Consider the following 18,320-nt stretch of genomic DNA (forward strand, 5'->3'; position numbering starts at 1 on the left):
GAACAAATCTTGACATTTCTCCTCTGTTCTTTCAGGAAACATCGCCTACATTATTATTCTCATTGTTAGTCTCATTGTTATTCCCATTGCTGTTGGCTGTTACTGCCGAAGGAGGAACCAGAACAGTAAGACCTACATTTCTCCTCTCTTCATTTACGTCTTTTAGAAATAAAAGCTTCACATTTTTAAGCCTGTCTTAAAACAATAGTCAAGTGCCCATATGTATGATATTAAAGGCTTATATAACAGTCTTTTCAGGTTTGTCACTATTGTTAAAAGACAGACTTGAAAAACAGTGAAACCACTCTTTTAAACGTGGTTGCTGAGATCAACGAAATCTAAAACTTCAAACTGACCCATATTAGAATCAAATGGTTATGTTTAAGCTGCATGGTACATTCACAATGTTGCAAAAATTAGTTGAATTATTGAGAAACCAATCATGTTTTCTTGTGCCGAGAACACATAACAACACTTTCCCTTTTTTCATTCAGACGCAGCGCAGCATGTACATTACAGTATGTTAACACAAGTACTGTTCCCTATGATGTCAATTCAGATATAATCTCAGCTGTATGTCTGGCTACCATGTCAACATTAAATATACATAAGTTATATATTTGTTTTACTTTAAAAGCATTAAGGGCCGTCCACACCAGGTGATAACGTTCACCACTTTTGTTGTTGTTATAGTTGTGGTGTGGACTCCACCATCCACTTGAGCAGGAACGTTTTTACAGTCATATAGTTATTAGTTATTAGTTATTAGTTATCATTCTTTGTGTGGACGGCCCTTTAAGCTCTAACATTATTTACACAATTACACTTTAACACAATTAATATAACTTTATTTAAAGGTACCTTTTAAAGCACTCAAGGACACCATAAGAGACACAGTTAAAAACAAGCAGCAATGCATCCATCCATAGAAGTCAAAAAATCATTCATGAATAGTAATAAGTTAATATCATAACTTGACAAAATTATTGTCATAAAAACTAGTTATAAAATCATTGCAATGAAATCATCATCAGTGAAAATCAAGATGTTTGTGTCACCACAGAGTCAGTCTGAATATGCCAGCTTGAAAAGGTGTGTTTTTTCATATTTCAGGACGAACACGAAGGGATGATGGAAATCAAGGAGGTCAGGGAGATCCTGGTGAGTAAATATCTGGAGTTCTTGTCACCAGCACGACAGCAGCACAAAATTATGACCCAGTCTTTCTATAACAGTACCTTCAGGTTTTCACAGGCTGTTTTTGTGCTTGTTGCGGCCTGTAATGCTAGATTGCACGGCAGTTTGTTTGTTTGTTTTTTTTGGTTTTTTTTTATACAAAATTGTGATATAAGTTGAAACATTTTTAGGTGTCTTTTTCTGTCACGATGAGGTTGTGAGGCGACCTCAGGCGTTACTGTGCTCCTCAACCTCACACCAAAATGGCTGGACTCAGTCATTAAACGATGGGTAACGTTAGCATGGTGATGCCAACAGTTACCCCTGTCACTGTTCCTGACTCCGTCCCAGGCGCATCAGCAGTCTCATGATAAACAGAGAGAGCAAAGAAGGGCTGAGTGAATCAATACACTGCTGACAATATTGCAATATGGTCATATAATAATTAAGCCACTAATGAAAAGAAATTTAGCCAGTTTTAAATAGTCAAATTTGTTCTAAAATTGAAGCAACTGGACAGAACTGCAAGGTCGCACAAATTGCCTATGGATCAGCTGAATTTGCTAAATGTACTTGCTAAAATTACAACATTGTGATATCCTGGAGGGACTGATATAAAATACAAAACAGCTACTATAAGACCACGTTTAGACGACAATGGCCCTACCAAAAACGAAAAATTTATTCCTTTGCGTTACTAAAAAAACAACTGTTTTCACAATTTTGTCCATGAAAACTTTGTGATGACACACCATAGAAGAAGACAACGCGCCTGCCCATAAAGGCTTATTGATTCTATTTTATTCTATTCTATCAGAAAATCAGAAGATGATTGCAAATGCACGCACGAGGAATCAACAGCTTTTTGTGGACAGTCGATGAAGTGGAACCATTACCTCGAGTGATGCTCAGTTATAAAGCATCCAAGTCCGCCACTGTTGTTATTGTTGTCCTCATACTCGTGGCTATTTAAATGAAATGTAATATATGGCCGTGACTCACTGTTATCACAGGGCGACAGAGAGGTGGCATTTTCAAAAAATGTAATTCTGGAACCAAACCACAACAAAAGTTTCACGTTTCATGCAAGAACTGTTGCTGTGTAAATGGCCCCTAACTTTCCAAAGTTTTAACTCAAATTTTTAAATGTCATTTTGTTCTTTGCCGCAAATACAGAGCAAATGCAAGCGATGCTGACAATCGGAGGCGGAGAGGGAGCCGGAGGGAGCTTGCCAGAACCACAGCAACAGCAAGAGCAACAGCAAGAGCAACAGCAAGAGCCAGCACCACAGCTGGGGCCAAAAAACAGCCACGGTAAGAGAAACAAGTCCTGACTTCACTGGCTGCGTCTACACTGCAGGCGGATATCACAGTGGGATATCACGCCATTATGCCGCCTTGTTGTCGATATAACGTCTGATCGTGAGAGCGGGGGAGCAGAGTGGTCAAGCCTCTGAGCCGGGAATAGTGGTAGTAACAGTGTTCGAGTGGGGTTTGTGTAAAACATAAAACCGTAAAGCCGTGACCTTTGGCAGCATGAATGTTACCTTTTGACATGTTTGAAGTGTGTGTGTGTGTTTGATGTGTGTGTAAAAGTGCAGGGGCGTATAAAGGATTTTGGGATTTTGTTGCAGCCCTAAAGCGTCGTCTCTGTAAAAGCAGCTTTTGTAACCTCGGATGTGGGTCTACATGCTGTGAAACCTGCGTCGTTTGTCCTTCATTTCTACAAGAAACTGTTCATTTCAGATGTTAAAGGAATAGTTTGGGATTTTTGAAGTGGAGCTGTATGAGATGCTGAAGTACAGTCAGTGTGTTACATACAGTAGCTGGCGGTCGTCAGAAACAGACGGGGTGTACACCCCTCAGGGGTTCACATCAAAACGTATATTAGGCTTACCTGAAAAAATGTAAATCAGCCTGAGTAGACGCTATATTCAGAGTGTATTGAGAGTTTCGTTTCAGTCGGATGGCATAATAGCCGCTAACTTTCTGACCCAGCTGACACCTGTTGGATGAGAAATGTAGGGCCAAAAGAAATGGACAGCAAAATAAAGCGGTACTCAAAGTTGAACTTGAAAATGGTGCATTTTTACTTATTCTCTGTTAGTAAATTTAAAAATCACGCAGTTCCATTGTAAAGTGTGGGTCCAAACTGATTTGACTTTTACTCGTTGTTTCACCATCAGCGTTTTCCTCTTTAATGACTTTTGGAAAGATATTTTATTGGATCTGAAGGCTGCAGTTGTGAGTATCTGTGGTCTTCATTCTCAGTAACAGCAAGCGTCAACGCTGCCTGACTCTATTTTAGCTGAAAACATAATCAACCTTTATTCATCCTGTTCTGACTTTTTCTCTTTTGACTTCTTCTGCTGGCTCAAATACTTGTTTTTTTAACGTGTGCTGCAAACTGCCATTTAACCGTAACTCTAACCTGTTTTGTGTCATTTAGGTACGACTGCAAGTCAACACGTGATAGGACAAAAGAAGCGAAGCAACCCAAGAAGAAGAGGAAGGTTCAGAAACTCACACAGCTGTCAGCCTCTGAGCACACCAGCCGTCAGTCTGTAAACAGGAAGCAAATATCGCAGGAGATCCAGTGTAGCAAGTACGGAGACACGACTCCATCTTTCCTGCACTGGTCATTAATCTAGAAAGAGATATCTACTCATGAAAACATTCACTTTTAAAAGTTCAGTTTTACTTCCTCTTACTCCATTTCAAACATGGAAGAAGCAAGTTTTTATTTGAATCTGTTTATTGAGTTTTAGGTTTAGGTCGTCTGTAACTTCTCCCTCCACCACAAGGTGTCGCTGTGTCTTTTAGCTCAGCTGTCTGTCTCAGTAGAGACTGCAGATTGAGCTCTAGTGGTGCGTGCTGTGCACTACATATAATGAGTTTATTAGAAAGAGGAGTGCTGCATTCACGATGGTGTTTAAAAACTTATCTTTTGGTACTCTGATATACTGTAATACTGTGATATCACCTATGACCAGTGTGAATGTTATATACAGCTCTAAAATACATAACACTGTTTTATTTTAACAATCTAGTGTCAACCTGCCAGATATGATAAAAGGTATTTTTTCTAATGTTTTCATGTTAAAAAGGTACGTAAGAGTCTTTGTTTTAAATTCACTGCATGTTGGATGCAATTGTTAGCAGATGTTCTCCTGTTTGACCTCATGATGGCGCTATTGTCGTACTGTAACTATGAAATCAGACAGACACAGTAATGAGAAACTTAGACAAACTCACATTAGCATAAAGTCAAAGTGAGGAGGTGTCTGTCAGGTTGACTGCAGAGCAGCTTGTTTTGTGTTGGGGAGTCTGATGACTGAGTGTGTTTAAACTCAGTCATCACTGTGATTACTGCACCAGTCTGTGAGAGTTTAAAGTACACTATATATCTGAGATACAACGGGTGAAATTAAGAAAAATATATTTTACTATGTAACGAAAGGTATCTTAGGATAATTTACTGTTAAATGTTTATAAACAATATGATTTTAACTTTTAAAAAATGTTCAAATACAAAGTGAGAGGCCATGAGCAACTAAACAAGACATTGCCCAAACATTAGCAATAATTAATAATAATACAATTCTGTGAAAATAAGCAAATGCATAAAAAAGTTTTGAAAAGAAACTACATATATATATATTTTTTTCTGTCATATATTTTAAATATATAATATATAATTAATATTGATTATCTTAATTATATGATTTTACTATGAATTTACAAATGTGTGTAATAAAAATGATGTGATGATGATTCTTGAGCAATGAAATGTGAACAGTTTTGTAATATTCTTGATTGAAATGCAGATGCAGGGAACGGCTCATAAGTTTGTATTTGTATTTGTTTGTATTTGTGTGATTTTTGATAAATGTGACCATCATTTTATGAATTATTTCAGGGAGAGTGTTGCTTTTTAGGGCTGCATCCACTATTGGTTTCTGATTGTCCACAGCGGACAATAAACGTTTCATAAAGACTTGGGGGGCATTCTTCCAAAGTTGCTGTGGGTCTGTGCAAGTATTCATGCATGTTATTGCTTCACTAAATAATTGTACTATTTGAATACTATTTTTGTGCTGTCTTTTTCAACACTATGCTGCTGCTTTTTGTTATTATCATTATTATTTTACAATATCTGGATTTGTTTTTTACAACTAAAGTCACGCACAGTCCACTTTGAAAGCTGTGAAACATCTGGACACTAAGAGGCTGAGGTGCTGAAACTGTGACTGGAAATAAAAAAAAAACGTTTTCAATTGAAACCGATGTTTCCTGCCTCATTAAATGAAACATTTGTCACATCATAACATTTGAAGAAACAGAGGACACATTTGCATTCTGCTTCCTAAAAGTGAAATTATCAAAAAAAGTACCTTTTTGGTTTTGATTTTTAAAATTTGCTTGTTGTTTCAAACAATGAGGAGCTGCACCACAATGATGCATTTACCTTCAACTGCATTGCAACTCAATATATACCAAGAATGTTTGAGATGCTTTTTCATCGTGAATTTAACCTTTGAGATAGTTTTAGCCACAGAACACAACAAAGAGCAGCTTTACTCAACAACCAAACCACAAGAGATTCCTATCACATTATGAAACACTACTATTTTGTTAAATTAAATCAGCCAAAAACACAACCTATTCACCTGTTTCCAGAGTTTTAAATATGATTAAAGAAGTTATTTTACACAATTTTCAGTATCAATTAATATTTGAAGTTCAACTTTTGGCCCAGCCTTAGTGCGTGAGTTTAAAAAGTCCACTTTGTTTAACGATGACCTAGAAAAAGAGACTTTACTGGCTGCTCTGTAGGATACAACCGAACGTAGGTCAAAAACTTGTGTTGTGTGCTCATGGAAAACGGGAAGTCATCGGTTAAACAGGAAGGACATCCAGACACTAAAAAAAGTGAGAAATCAGGAGAAATTACATTAAAAAGCGTTCATTACAGTGGCTAAATCACTCAAAAAGCCAACGTGGTTTGGCCGCTAACGGTGTTTGTCAGGGCTTAAAAAACACTGACCTACTTTAAAAAAACTCGCCACAACTGACCCAGATTGAGGCTGATTGAGTAATTGACTCACGATAACTGTGAAATTGTTTGAGCTTCTCTTGTTCATATTCAAAGTAACATTTGTGTCACAAAATATTAAAAATCTGTGGAAAGAATGAAACGCTAGAAGGGATTCATTCAACGTCGAATCCGTTTCTGAGTAAGTTCTGGTCAGTTGGAGATTCTGTCAAATGGCAAAAAACAAACCAAAAGACTCGAAGGCTGGACTGAATCTTCACACCTCGTATGTTTGCATGTTTGAATGACAAAAACAACCAAACCACAAACAGCCTCCACTTCCTTTTCACACTCAACAGCATTTAACACAAACTTTATGTGCTTTGTATCCATCCCAGTGTACCATCCAACATCGACTCACATATACCAGCTCCGAACAAGACACGAGCAATAAAGGCCGAAAAGGTCAAAAGTCAAAGCACCCTGAGAAGTAAAGCAGTTAGAGCGGGCCCCAGTGCACGCAAGCTACTACCTATGTACTCAAAACAGCTACGATATGATGTTATTGTCTTGTCACATGAACAATAGAGACATAGGCTAAAGCAAACATACATATTAACCGAAAATCATTGTTGCATTGCCGTATTACAAAAATACCCCAAAAATAAGAATTTCTTTATTAAACTGAAAATTCTTTTAGTAGTTAATTTAGAATAAGAACATATTTTATGATATATTTTGTTATAGATTGTTACTATTTTACAAAAAAAGAGATGGCTTTGTCTTTTCAGTGAGACACTGTTAAATGCGAGTATTTGTTTACCTCTAAAAAGTTAGTGTCCAGGCTGCCTTAGAAAAAGTAAGATGATTGAATTAAGAAAACCATTTTTTTAGTGATTCAACTTGTCTTCTTGAAATTCAGTCAACTTTAAAATCATGCCTATTTTCAAAGAGCGCTCATTGAGTTAAAAACAGTGCCATTTGCCATATATGCACTGTAAATAGAGAGAATTTCTGTCAGATTTTTACATTTATTGAATTTGGGAAGACAAGTTACTTTGCAAAGATTCAACTTGTCTTCTCGAAATTCAGTCAACTTAAAAATCATGCCTATATTCAAAGAACGCTCAGTGAATTTAAAAGGTGGTGCACTGTAAAAGGAAAAAACCTCAACTTAACGTTTTTTAGTTGACTTAATTTGAGATGACAAGTTGAGGTGAACTTGTACATTTTGTAATGATTCAACTTCTCAAATTCAGTCACTTAAAAGTTTTAGGCAACCTGGTCACAAATTTTTGAAGCTAAGGTAGCACAAACAAATTTATTCATTTTTTAAGTCAAAATATCAAAATTGCTTCTTTTTACAGTGCACATACAATAAATGACACCTGTTTTCCTACCTGAATATTTTGAACAAACAAGACACGAAAGAAGGAAAGTAAAGGAGAGACGGAGTCTATCACAGATGTGGTGGGTCAAACTTCAGCCCACCAGCTAGTGACAAAAGTTTAACAAGATGAAAACATTTCCCTAAATCTTCTTTATTTACATGCAAAATTTGGATTTGATTATATTTCTTAAAGCAAGAAAATTCAAATAAAGAACGCTTTGTATTGCAGTTTAGTTTTCAGCTTAACAGAAGTCTAGTATTGGTTTAAAGGTTAACAGAAATCAAAGTATACATATTTAGCCAGGATTCATGGAGGTCACAAAGCTTTGTAAACTCTTCTAAATTGTCACTTTGCTGGTATCTGACACGCCGATGGTGCAACTGAAGCAGAATTTCTTTGCCATTTTTACAAATTGTAAGACTATACAGCTATTTCCATGATGACATCGTTGCTCCCTCTTCTCTTTGCGATCATCCGAGCTGCTGCAAACAGAAAGAGTTGAAGTTTCTATGAAACAATGGTCACATTGTGTTGCAACATTGCAAAACCACAGACCCAACTGTAATGATGGCAGCATGATTGATCCGTGCTTAATTACTCCAATAAATACTTTGTTTTATTAACCTGTAATTTGAATTAACTTCAACAAAGAACATGCACAGTAAAATAATGTTCTTCCAGACAAACATGAGCTACACTGGAACATTTGTCTAGTCTGGTTTGATGGTTTTTGCAAAACTGACTGGATGTCTTTGAGTGACAAAGCCAAGAGACCGAGAAAGAAAACTGGCCACAAAATGGTGACAACTGTGGCTGCGCATATTGCATAACTGCAAGTTGATGGAAATAAACCTTTAATTGACCTATTTCTTTGACCAACATGAAGAAAACACTGAGTTAACCACTTCTGGTAACTTCTAGCATGTCTGCATCAGCTAAAAATGACAAGAATACAATATAAATCAAGAATAAAGTAATAATAATAAAGTAATGATATGACAAAAAGACACTAATGCCACTTAAAGTACAGAATTTTCCCCTTGTGGTCAAGAGTATCTAGTTTTATCAACAGGTGGACTGAGAGAATTGCAATTAAAATGTAGTAAGTCATCTTTAAATTACTGCTTATAAAAGTAACAGGTTTCTATAGAATCATATGGTGCATAAAACTCTATGCAGACTCTTGGTAAATGATGAATGTCAATGTAAACAGTCGCTGAAATAATCAGTTATGCTTAGTCAGCTAAATCATCACTTATGCTGATGATACTGGACTATTTTCTGCTAAATCATTAGTTATGCAGATGATACTGGACTGTCTGAAGCTGAACCAGTATTTATGCAGATGATACTGGACTGTCTGAAGCTGAACCAGTATTTATGCAGATGACACCCATGTCTTCAGCAAAATCATAACTAATGATGATAATACTGGCTTAGTTTCAGCTATATCATTAGTTATGCAGATGATACCGGAGTGTCTTCAAAATCACGAGGTAAGCAGATGATACTGGACTGTCTTCAGCAAACTGAGTTTCCTTTCGTTAGCTTTAAATACAAATTTTATCAGACATCTTTCCTTAAATCTAGAAAGATGGCTGTAATAAAAATAAGAAAAAATATTTCAGGGACAGAACACAAACTAACTGATGGCAGAGATAATCTAAAATAACAGTTTTAATGTTGATCTGATTATTTAACATATAAAGTGTAAAGAAGAATACCTCGGGGGACATTTGTCTTCTTACCTCTGTTCCTGTCTCTGTATATGAGTCCTAGTAAGATGGTGGACAGCAGGTAAGGTGCTCCCACCACCAGGTGACACACCAGCCTGAAGACAGAAACTGAACAGGTACCTGTGGGCGGAGCTGAAGCTGAAGGAGTAAGAGAGCCTGTGAAGATAAATGAACTCTTATGCGCCAAGAACATTAACCATGAGAGGAAAAACTGACCCAATCAGCCAGAAAAATAAACTCTCACAGTAAATATTTGAGTTTTCCACATTCATACTTTAGTTCCTTTGAATCTAGTGCTGCTTCCACAATTCCACACTAATATGTTATTTAGTACAAAAAATGAATTACATCATATTTCTGGTGAAATACTCCAACATGCAAACACTGGACATACACAGGCGTAACGGTAATAATTTCACCTTTAACGGCCACCCAGCTGCCAACTGACTCTCCAACTCCGGGGATGCTGCATGTGTAGAGTCCTTCATCAGACTTGGAAGCGCTGTGAATGGTCAGCTCTCCCGTGGAGCTGCTGCCGACAGAGTGGCCGTCTTTATGGAAATCAAATGTGTGGATGACGGAGTGCGACTCGGCTTTGCAGAGCAGAGTCACGGCAGCTCCCTCTGACACGGGGAGGGCAGGACTCTCAAGGAGCACCTGACGATCTGTGGAAGAGAGAGAAACTCATTTCAGGATTTATTTCTAATGTAACCTCAGCTTTACTTTGTGGTTCAAAAACCACATGGCATGGACATGGCAGCAGAACTGTTGTTTGCCTTAATCGGGCCCCCAGTGGCCCCCCGTGGCCCCCCGACCATCATCTAATTCAAAATAAAAATACAGCGATTCACAAATTGTTTTTGTAAACATAAGGTTCATAAAACAGCATCAATATAGAGCTGATTTATCAAGAAAGTGCCAGTGGAGGAATCCCTACGTCCCCTATAGAGGTCCTGGCTGAGCCCCTAATGTCCTCAAATCCTAGAAATGTCCTAAAATCACAGAAACATCCTGATATCTTAGAAATGTCTTAGAATCCTACAAACGTTTTATAATCCTTGAAATGTCCTTAAATCCTGGAGATCTTCTAACATCCTCGAAACACCCTAAAATCCTAAGAGCACGATAAAATCCGAGAGATGTCCTAAAATCCTAGAAATGTCTTCAAATTCTAAAAATGTCATAACATCCTTTAAATGTCCTAAAAGTGTCCCTGCAGTGTTGTGTGCAGTACCACTGATGGTGATGTTGATGGCGTTGCTCCTTGCCCCGTCCTCAGACTCACACCAGTACACCCCGGTGTCTGATGGGTAGGCGTTTCTGATGATGCAGGTGGAGCCGGAGGACGCAGAGCCCCAGCTGGAGGCGCAGGGTCGGATCCCGCCCTCCAATGTTTTCCTCTTCACCTTCCAGCCGGTGGAGTTCAGCTGATCCTCGCAGCTCATAACGATAGTCCCGTATTTGAAGAACTGAGACCTGTCCGGACTCACCTGAAGACAGGCTGCACCGAGGGAGGACGGGGGACGTGAAATAAAACGGTTTACAGAATTAAAAACGATGGACAGATTGAGAGAATGAAAAAGAAGTAATAAGACAGAAAATTGCAGGACCAAAGTGTGAAAAAATGATGAAAACAAAAATGTAAAAAGTCCAGAAAATTAGCACGTAATAAGAAATACAACTTTTGAAGCAAAACAAAAACAAGCGACAGACGTAGAAAAAGACAAATTCAGAAAGTGAAACAGAAGAAAAGATGACATGCAGAGGAATACAAATAACACGAGAAAAATGAAACAAGAACGCAAACAATCACACAGAAGAGACTGGCTTTCATCTACTAACTAATTACATTTCTGAATTGAAAAGACAATAAATCCTCCATCAGCAGCAGGTCACGGGATTATTTGTACACAGAAAAGAAGTTTGTACTCACAAAGCAGCAGGCAGAACGGTGTTAGCTGCATCCTGTCACACCAACAACTGACACTGAAATTTGCACTTCCTCTCTGAGAAACCCACCTCACTCCCTCCCTCCGCTCGATGGCACCACAGCGCAGTTCGGTGTTCATGCAGAAAGCAGATGCAGCGAGAAAAAGGAGCCAGAGGCAGACGGACGGAAACAGCTGAGTGATTTATTGGTGAGGTTAATCTTACAGGTGAGAGCAGCACGTTCAGACAGGTGAGAGTCCACAGGTGAGCAGGAACAGGAACCTGACGAGGAGACCAGCAGCAGGCGGAGATGAGCGGCTTTAAACGCTGTGAGGAGGCTACTGAGGAGCAGGTGAGCAGGTGAGCAGGTGATGCAGGAGTCATGTGACTGGGAGTGCTGGGAAAGTCTGAGGGCATCTGGTGGATAGATGGAGAACTGCGAGTCTGCACAGATGCATGCTGGGTCCTGAAGGAAGTGAAGTGAGCTTTTTTTGAAGAAAAAGAAATCGCACCAATTTAAGTTAAAAGGTTTAAATACTTGCGAAAGGCAGCGCTATAAAACGATGATCCGGGTTTCAAACACCGTAATAGTGCTTAGACTTGATGCCCCAGAATTTAGAGCTCATCTCTGACTGAGAATTCAGCAGCTTCACTTTGTTGATGTTGGCTGTAGCTCTGATGGCAGATTTCATGGACGTCTCGATCCAGGCGTGAGGGAAGGCCGTGTGCTCACCAGCAAAGTGCACCCTGCCCTCACTTCTGAAGAGCTCCTGGGCGTACTTTAAATGCTGGTAGGGGGTAAAAAGAGCGAAGGCGCCCAAGCTGTGAGGATCTGTGCTCCACTTCTTCACCACCACGCCTGTGCAGAGAGACTTTACGTACTCGCCGTGGATCTTCGCCAAATCCCTCAGAGCCAGCTCTTTCAGCTCTTCATCGCTCGCTCCTAAGAAGAGGAGGGAGTCATCGGACCAGGTGTAGGAAGCCAGCAGGACGCCGATGTTTGGATTGTTTGGGAAACTGTGGCTGGGGTAGTAGATGAAACGAGACGGCCCGTCAGTGATGCTCTTTCCTCCTCGGATGCCGTCCCTCTCCCAAAACTTCCTGCTGAAGGTGAGGAGGATTTTGGTGGAGCTTTCATAGTGGACTGACCTCAGTGCCTCCATCTTCGGGATGGAGAGAGGGGGGTTAAAGTCCATGTAAAGTGCTGCTTTGGCTGTGGTCGTTACCAGGACGTAATCTGCAGAAAGGTCAGTTAGAGAAGACTGTTGGCCCGTCGGGTACGATACAATCATACCGTTATCTGACTGACTGATGCGTTTGACTTTGGAGTCGAGGAGAATTGAGGAGTCACCGAGGACAGTAAGAAAAGCTTTGGGGAGCAGGTCCGACCCACCAGTTACTCCTGAGTACCTTAAAAACAAAAGGACAAATGGATACTCTTATTGAAAGCATTCTGCTACAGAGAGATGTGAACCTGCGTATGCCTCTATATATATCTATAGGTGGGTTTTCATTATAAATTAAGCAGTATTTTAGAAAAGTGGATAAAACGCAATGTTGAGATGACTGTGCGACTTCTCCTCTGGTGATAACATCCCAGTAACCATGGCGATGGATGTTCAAAACATTAGCAGCTTTATTTCTATTGCAGCCACCAAACTAGCCGTCATGATTGCCAATCCAAGGCCACGTAGGCGTGTTATGGAGCCGTGATGGAAAGACGAGCCCCTTATACGTGGGATCAGCCACGTAATTTTTGCAACATTTCATGACATCACTCTGGATTTTACCTTCACATAATAACGGTCATATTTTTTCAGAGCAGCCCAGCAGCCTTTCACCTCCACTTCGTCTTTTACCTACAAAAACAAAAAAAAAGAAACAGAAAAGTAAGTAGAAACATCATTGAGCTTTAGGTGTTCTCATGAGTTTTCACAAACTGAGCTATTATCATAACTGTATTTTTAAAATTAGCTTACAGAATTCTTTTGAAAAAAAAAAATCTGATTTTTATTTAATTTTAGTTTTTTTCAGCTTTTTTCAGGTAATTTCAGGTAATTTTCTTGTAACTTTTTCCCGCAAATTTTCGGGTTATCTAACGTGTTTCCTTTCAGGTTTCAAAGGGTTAAAGGAGCAGATATATGGAAGATCCAAACTGGAGAAAAGTGAACATTACTTAAGTGTAACAAAAGTACTTTCATCCAGGTAGAAATTTATTATATACACCTCAACAAAATATGGTTAGAGTATTAGAGTATTTTCAGCTATGATACGATATAAAGATGACACCAAACTGTCTCCAGTTTAATCATCAGTTATGCAGATGATACTGGAGTATCTTCAGTTTAATCATGAAGAAAATGACATCTCTGAATTCAAAAGACAGTAAAATATCTGTCAGCAGCACATGAAGAAATGGAAAAAGAGTTTATTTGTACACGGTTAAGAAGTTTGTACTCACACAGCAGCAGGCAGAACGGCATTAGCTGCATCCTGTCCCACCAACTGACGGACACACAGAATCTCCGTCTCTCGGCTCGATGGTAGCTGCTCGTATGCAACATTTGGACATGCTCTTCATCTTTTCTGCAAAAAAAAAAAAAAAAAATAAAGGCTGCACAAAAGAAAATGTCAAAATTTATCAGTGCAATTAAGAAATTTCATAAACATAGAACCTGTATTATTTGATTATTTTTGCACAACAAGTTGTTAACGCTGCAAATTTACATAAATATTTCTAGTAATATAGAAACATTTATCCAAGCATCTTTAAAAGGAAAAACTAAAGTGTTGCAATTTCAAAATTTGAGTGAACGAGGCAGGTAAAGTCCCAACCTAACATCTGATGCAAAAAAAAAAATATAATATTATATTTAAACCAGCAGGGGGTGCTCTTTATTTCTAATCATACTAGAATTGTGTGAATAAAATGGGGACATGAATTTAAAAAAAAAAAAAAAAAAGGTGCTTTATTTCATAAAACAGTGTAGTGAACAAAAAAGACAGCTTTAAAAAATATACAAAATTTGCATAATTTATACAACAATGAAGAATTAAATTAAAAATCAAAACTTCTTGAGTACAAATCAGTTTTAAATAAAGGAGTCCCTACATACAACCCAATATATAGAATCTTACTGTTACACATATTAAGGTGCCATACAGATTTTAAATACATTTTACACAGGTGAAATGAATAAAACAAATACATTTTTCAGGAAGGTTTGAAATATCACATACTGCCCAAGCCAAATAGAGACAGCTTTTGATCGTGTGCATCACAATGTTTGACTTGAATTTGCCCCATTTTTAAAAATCAGATATGGCACTTATGGCCAGTATGAACTCGCGATGGCCAGTTGAAGCCTCGTGGAATCATTGTCCTGTTTTACGGCGCTCTTGGTCTGAAAAAGCGCCCCAAGCTTCATTTGGCCATCGCTGGTGCCTCAGCCTGCAGTAAGTTTTGGGTTTAGTCTGATTCTTCTGTTAAATCTTCCAGGAGCAGGATGCGGTTGACAGTTGACGGGTCGACGAATGAAAGCTGCCGCTTAAGTTTGGCCTTCAGACGGGGCTGAGGACAAGCATCGCTCATTGAACGACCGATACTGCCGAGCTTTTTCACCGCGGTGCTGGCGGAAGACGAAGTGGGCAACGCTGGCAAGCCTGAGATAACGGGGCAGCTGTGACTGCGAGCTTTGTGTGTCGGGTATTCGGGTGCTGGAAGACTGTTCTGCCGTGTTAAGCGAGGTCGTCGTCCCTTCTTCTGCGGCTGGCCGCCGGATTTCGGAGCGCTGGTGTCGGCCGAGGCTGAAGGACCTCGACGGTTGGCTGGCAGGACAACAGCAGCTCTGAGCTGGGAGTTGTTTTTCTGTAGCTGGAGGATGGTCTCGTCTTTCTCGTGAAGCTTTGAGTTGAGGTCGGCCACTTTTGTTGTCAGCATCTCGATGGTGATGCTTTTTTTCTCGATGGTGTCGTCCTTGACAACCATGACGCTGTGCAAGAGCAATCGACTTTCAGAGGAACTACTTTGCGTACTTTCATCCGACGACTGTCTGATCATTGACGACGTCGACGCCTTCGCTGTGAATATCAAAGAAAAAGACAATACGCACCGTTAGTACGCACATTTCTTACCTACCAAACCACAGCAAAAGACGTGGGGAAGTATGTTTTTGGAATCCATGGATACGTTCATTTTTCACATCATACGGGGTTAATGTGGTCAAGACAAGCCTGGAAAGGTCTTGGAATTCGTGCATGGTAATTTCAAGGCGCAGAAACGTTTTGGAAAATTAAATATACCCTGAAAGCTTTGAAAAAGTCTTCAAATCTGTTTCACAAACGTATAATAACACGTATGATGACGTGTTCAAGGACTGTTGGAAAAACCCAAGCATGACGTCATTTTTTGGTAGTTTTTGGATGAGATGCTGATTTTTGAAGAAAACATTCATATTTTCTTCAAAGATCACCCAAAATGTTAAAAGAAAATAAAATGCCAAATATTTTCCATAAAATGTTTTCTTCAAAAATGACTAAAAAAGTTTCAAGACAAAAAAAACCTTTGAAGAACTGTTGAGTTTTAAAGGTTTTAATGAGAAGTGAGCCTCTTTTCCCAAATACAGCGTCCTCTCAGCGACTTACCCGATTTGCCAAATTTCCTCCACAGAAAGACCGCTAACATACATAACGGAGCTGCCAGCAGTAAGACGCCGCCGCCGACAGCGATGTTCGTGGTCAGAGAGCAGATCCTCCCGTGGCCATCTGAAACGACAAGAGACAAACGAAAACAAATCAGCTGCTGACACGAAAATGATCCGACATATTTCACACCTGATGGATGAGCCATCGGGAGGATTTCTGCAAACTGAGGTCGCCGAGATCTTCCTCAGCGGGAACACTCAGCTGGCTTTGTTTGAGGGCCAACGACAGGACGCCAGGGGCCCCAAACTCCTCCTCCTGCGGCCCCAAACATGTTTATAGGATTTAAAGACATTTTGGATCATTTCATTTTACAAAGTTTCTCTGATTTTAGGACGTTTCTTGGACTTTTGGACATTTGTAGGACTTCAAATTTTAGGTTGTTTCTAAGATTTTAAGAGAGTTTTTTATTATTATTATTATTTTTTAGATTTTAACACATTTCAACATTTTTTTTTTTTTTTTTTTAGAGTTTCCTAAGATTGTCGGATGTTCTGTGGATTTTAGGATGTTTTTCAGATTTTTAGAGCTTTCTCAGATTTTAGTTTGTGTCTAGGCTCTTAAGAAAATACGGATTTAAGGACGGTTTTTAGACATTTGTTAGATTTTAGGTCACGTGTAACATTTCTGGACATCTCTGTGATTCTGTGAACATAGACGTAATTATCGCTGCTGAAGCTGCAGTTCACCTGGTACGATCGTGTGGGCGTCTCTGGTCTGCTTTGTCTCCGGCTGCTGAACTCTGCAGGAAACCCTGTGATGAAAATATTAAAGTTTTAGTCGAGTTTATAAATCAGATCTGTAAAGTGATAAAAAAAGATAATCCTGTTCTGACCCCCAGAGGGGAAATTCAGGTGTTGTAGCAGAAACGCAGCCTCAGACAAAAAGAGAAATACATAAATAAAAGTACTGCATACTTTAAATAATGTCTTTAACACCTGGATGGACATCAGTGTCCTTGTGCTGCAATGTCCTGCAAACTGTAAATAAATAAATACATAAATGAATAAAAAATTATTGAATAAATAAATAAATAAATGAACAATAAAAGGTGACAAGAAAATGCTCTGAAATTTAACAGACATGATCCAAAAATTAGGAAAAAATATCGAGAAAACTATATTTATAACTCTATTAATTATATATATTAAATTATGTCACAGAGAAAAATGTTTTAGCAGTTTTTTAGGTCATTTTTTTCTCATTTCCTGTAATTGTTTTTTTACTGCAACTCTTAACTAATTTTTTACTTATTTTTGGGACATTTTTGTTAGATTGCTCATCACCGTCTTCCCACATTTTTTAAAAGAAATCCAGCCAATTTGCTTTTTTGCTGAAGTGTTTTTAAACCTGTGCTTTGTTCATCTTTTAGTGTGTAAAATGAATCTGATTCCATGTTTGTTTCACAGGATTTTGGGACTTTTTAAACCAACTAAAAGCCATACAGATGCAGCGGAACATGTTCTATGTTCTTGTTTTTTTTGTAAAATAAATGAACTTTTTCAGTTTTAAAGACAGAAACCAGAAAACGTCCTCCTCTAGAATCTGGACAGAGCTGTTAACCTTTTGGTCGCGTCCCGGAGAGTCAGCGTTCGTCTCACGGTGAAACAGCCGCTGGCATCTTGATGTCTTTTTGGCTCATCCGCAGGGATGATTTTTCCGTAATCATCCAGAAACGTGATCTGCGGCTCCGGCAGCCAGCAGGCGGCCTCGCACTGAAGAGTCACGCCTCCGCCCTCCGCTGACGTGATGAGGAGTTTTGGCTCAGAAACAGCCCCTTTATGAAGCACAATAATAATCACAGGCGTGACCTTTGAATGTTCCATCAAACATTTAATGTAACATATTAAATCTAATATATCTGCATGCTGGGAGACATTAACCCTTTGAAACCTGAGCAAACTGGCTTGGTTTCTTCTGCTAAACATGGGAAGAAGCCAATAAGCAACTTTAGAAAATGTGCAAAAAAAAAAAAAAGTACAAGAAAAATACCTGAAAATTGGTAAAAAGAAAGAAAAAAAAGACAAAAATGAAAAAGAAATAGGAGTAAAAAAAAGCTGATACTTGGAAAAAGGACCTTATAAGATATGATCCAAAAATGTTTTTAAAAAAAGTAAAAAGTAAATAGAATTTACAAGGGGAAATGATCCAAAGTTTTGCAATAAAAATGGTAAAAAGTACAAGAAAAATACCTTAAAATTTGTAAAAATAAATAAACAAACAAAAAATAAAATTATACTTGTAAATAAGTGCTTTAGAAGAAATGATCCAAAGGTTTGCAAAAAAAAATTAAAAGAAAAAAAAAAAAAAAGTCAATACGAGAAAAAAATGCTTGAAAATGACGATAAATCA

The 18,320-nt window shown here is 38.6% G+C and overlaps 2 protein-coding genes and 1 pseudogene across 2 annotated transcripts; all 3 read right to left on the reverse strand.

Moving 5' to 3' along the window:
• Positions 1 to 7,830: 7,830 nt before the first annotated feature.
• On the reverse strand, positions 7,831 to 11,725 carry LOC121962506 (low affinity immunoglobulin gamma Fc region receptor II-like). The gene is made up of 6 exons (XM_042512765.1): positions 11,718 to 11,725; positions 11,493 to 11,608; positions 10,573 to 10,839; positions 9,758 to 10,003; positions 9,351 to 9,494; positions 7,831 to 8,084 (listed from the first exon to the last, which is right to left on the reverse strand). The coding sequence occupies exons 1-6, from the start codon at positions 11,723 to 11,725 to the stop codon at positions 8,023 to 8,025; spliced, it is 843 nt and encodes a 280-aa protein (XP_042368699.1). The 3' UTR covers positions 7,831 to 8,022.
• LOC121962133 lies at positions 11,620 to 13,734 on the reverse strand (annotated as a pseudogene).
• Positions 13,735 to 14,319: 585 nt separating this feature from the next.
• LOC121962109 (butyrophilin subfamily 1 member A1-like) lies at positions 14,320 to 17,828 on the reverse strand. Its single transcript, XM_042512305.1, has 4 exons — positions 17,532 to 17,828; positions 16,658 to 16,722; positions 15,912 to 16,031; positions 14,320 to 15,347 (listed from the first exon to the last, which is right to left on the reverse strand). The coding sequence occupies exons 1-4, from the start codon at positions 17,792 to 17,794 to the stop codon at positions 14,737 to 14,739; spliced, it is 1,059 nt and encodes a 352-aa protein (XP_042368239.1). The 5' UTR covers positions 17,795 to 17,828; the 3' UTR covers positions 14,320 to 14,736.
• Between the last annotated feature and the right edge of the window lie 492 nt (positions 17,829 to 18,320).

The sequence above is a fragment of the Plectropomus leopardus genome, chromosome 23, assembly GCF_008729295.1.
Source record: "Plectropomus leopardus isolate mb chromosome 23, YSFRI_Pleo_2.0, whole genome shotgun sequence".
Classification (NCBI taxonomy): domain Eukaryota; kingdom Metazoa; phylum Chordata; class Actinopteri; order Perciformes; family Serranidae; genus Plectropomus; species Plectropomus leopardus.

Coding starts and splice junctions, on each gene's coding strand:
- LOC121962109 (XM_042512305.1), bottom strand. CDS start 17,794: ATGGAACATTCAAAGGTCACGCCTGTGATTATTATTGTGCTTCATAAA. Junction 16,032..16,657: donor CGCCCACACGATCGTACCAG/GTGAACTGCAGC, acceptor TTGTCGTTTCAG/ATGGCCACGGGAGGATCTGC. Junction 15,348..15,911: donor GAGGAAATTTGGCAAATCGG/GTAAGTCGCTGA, acceptor TGATATTCACAG/CGAAGGCGTCGACGTCGTCA.
- LOC121962506 (XM_042512765.1), bottom strand. Junction 10,004..10,572: donor CATCAACATCACCATCAGTG/GTACTGCACACA, acceptor TCTCTTCCACAG/ATCGTCAGGTGCTCCTTGAG. Junction 8,085..9,350: donor ATACAGAGACAGGAACAGAG/GTAAGAAGACAA, acceptor TTCTGTTTGCAG/CAGCTCGGATGATCGCAAAG.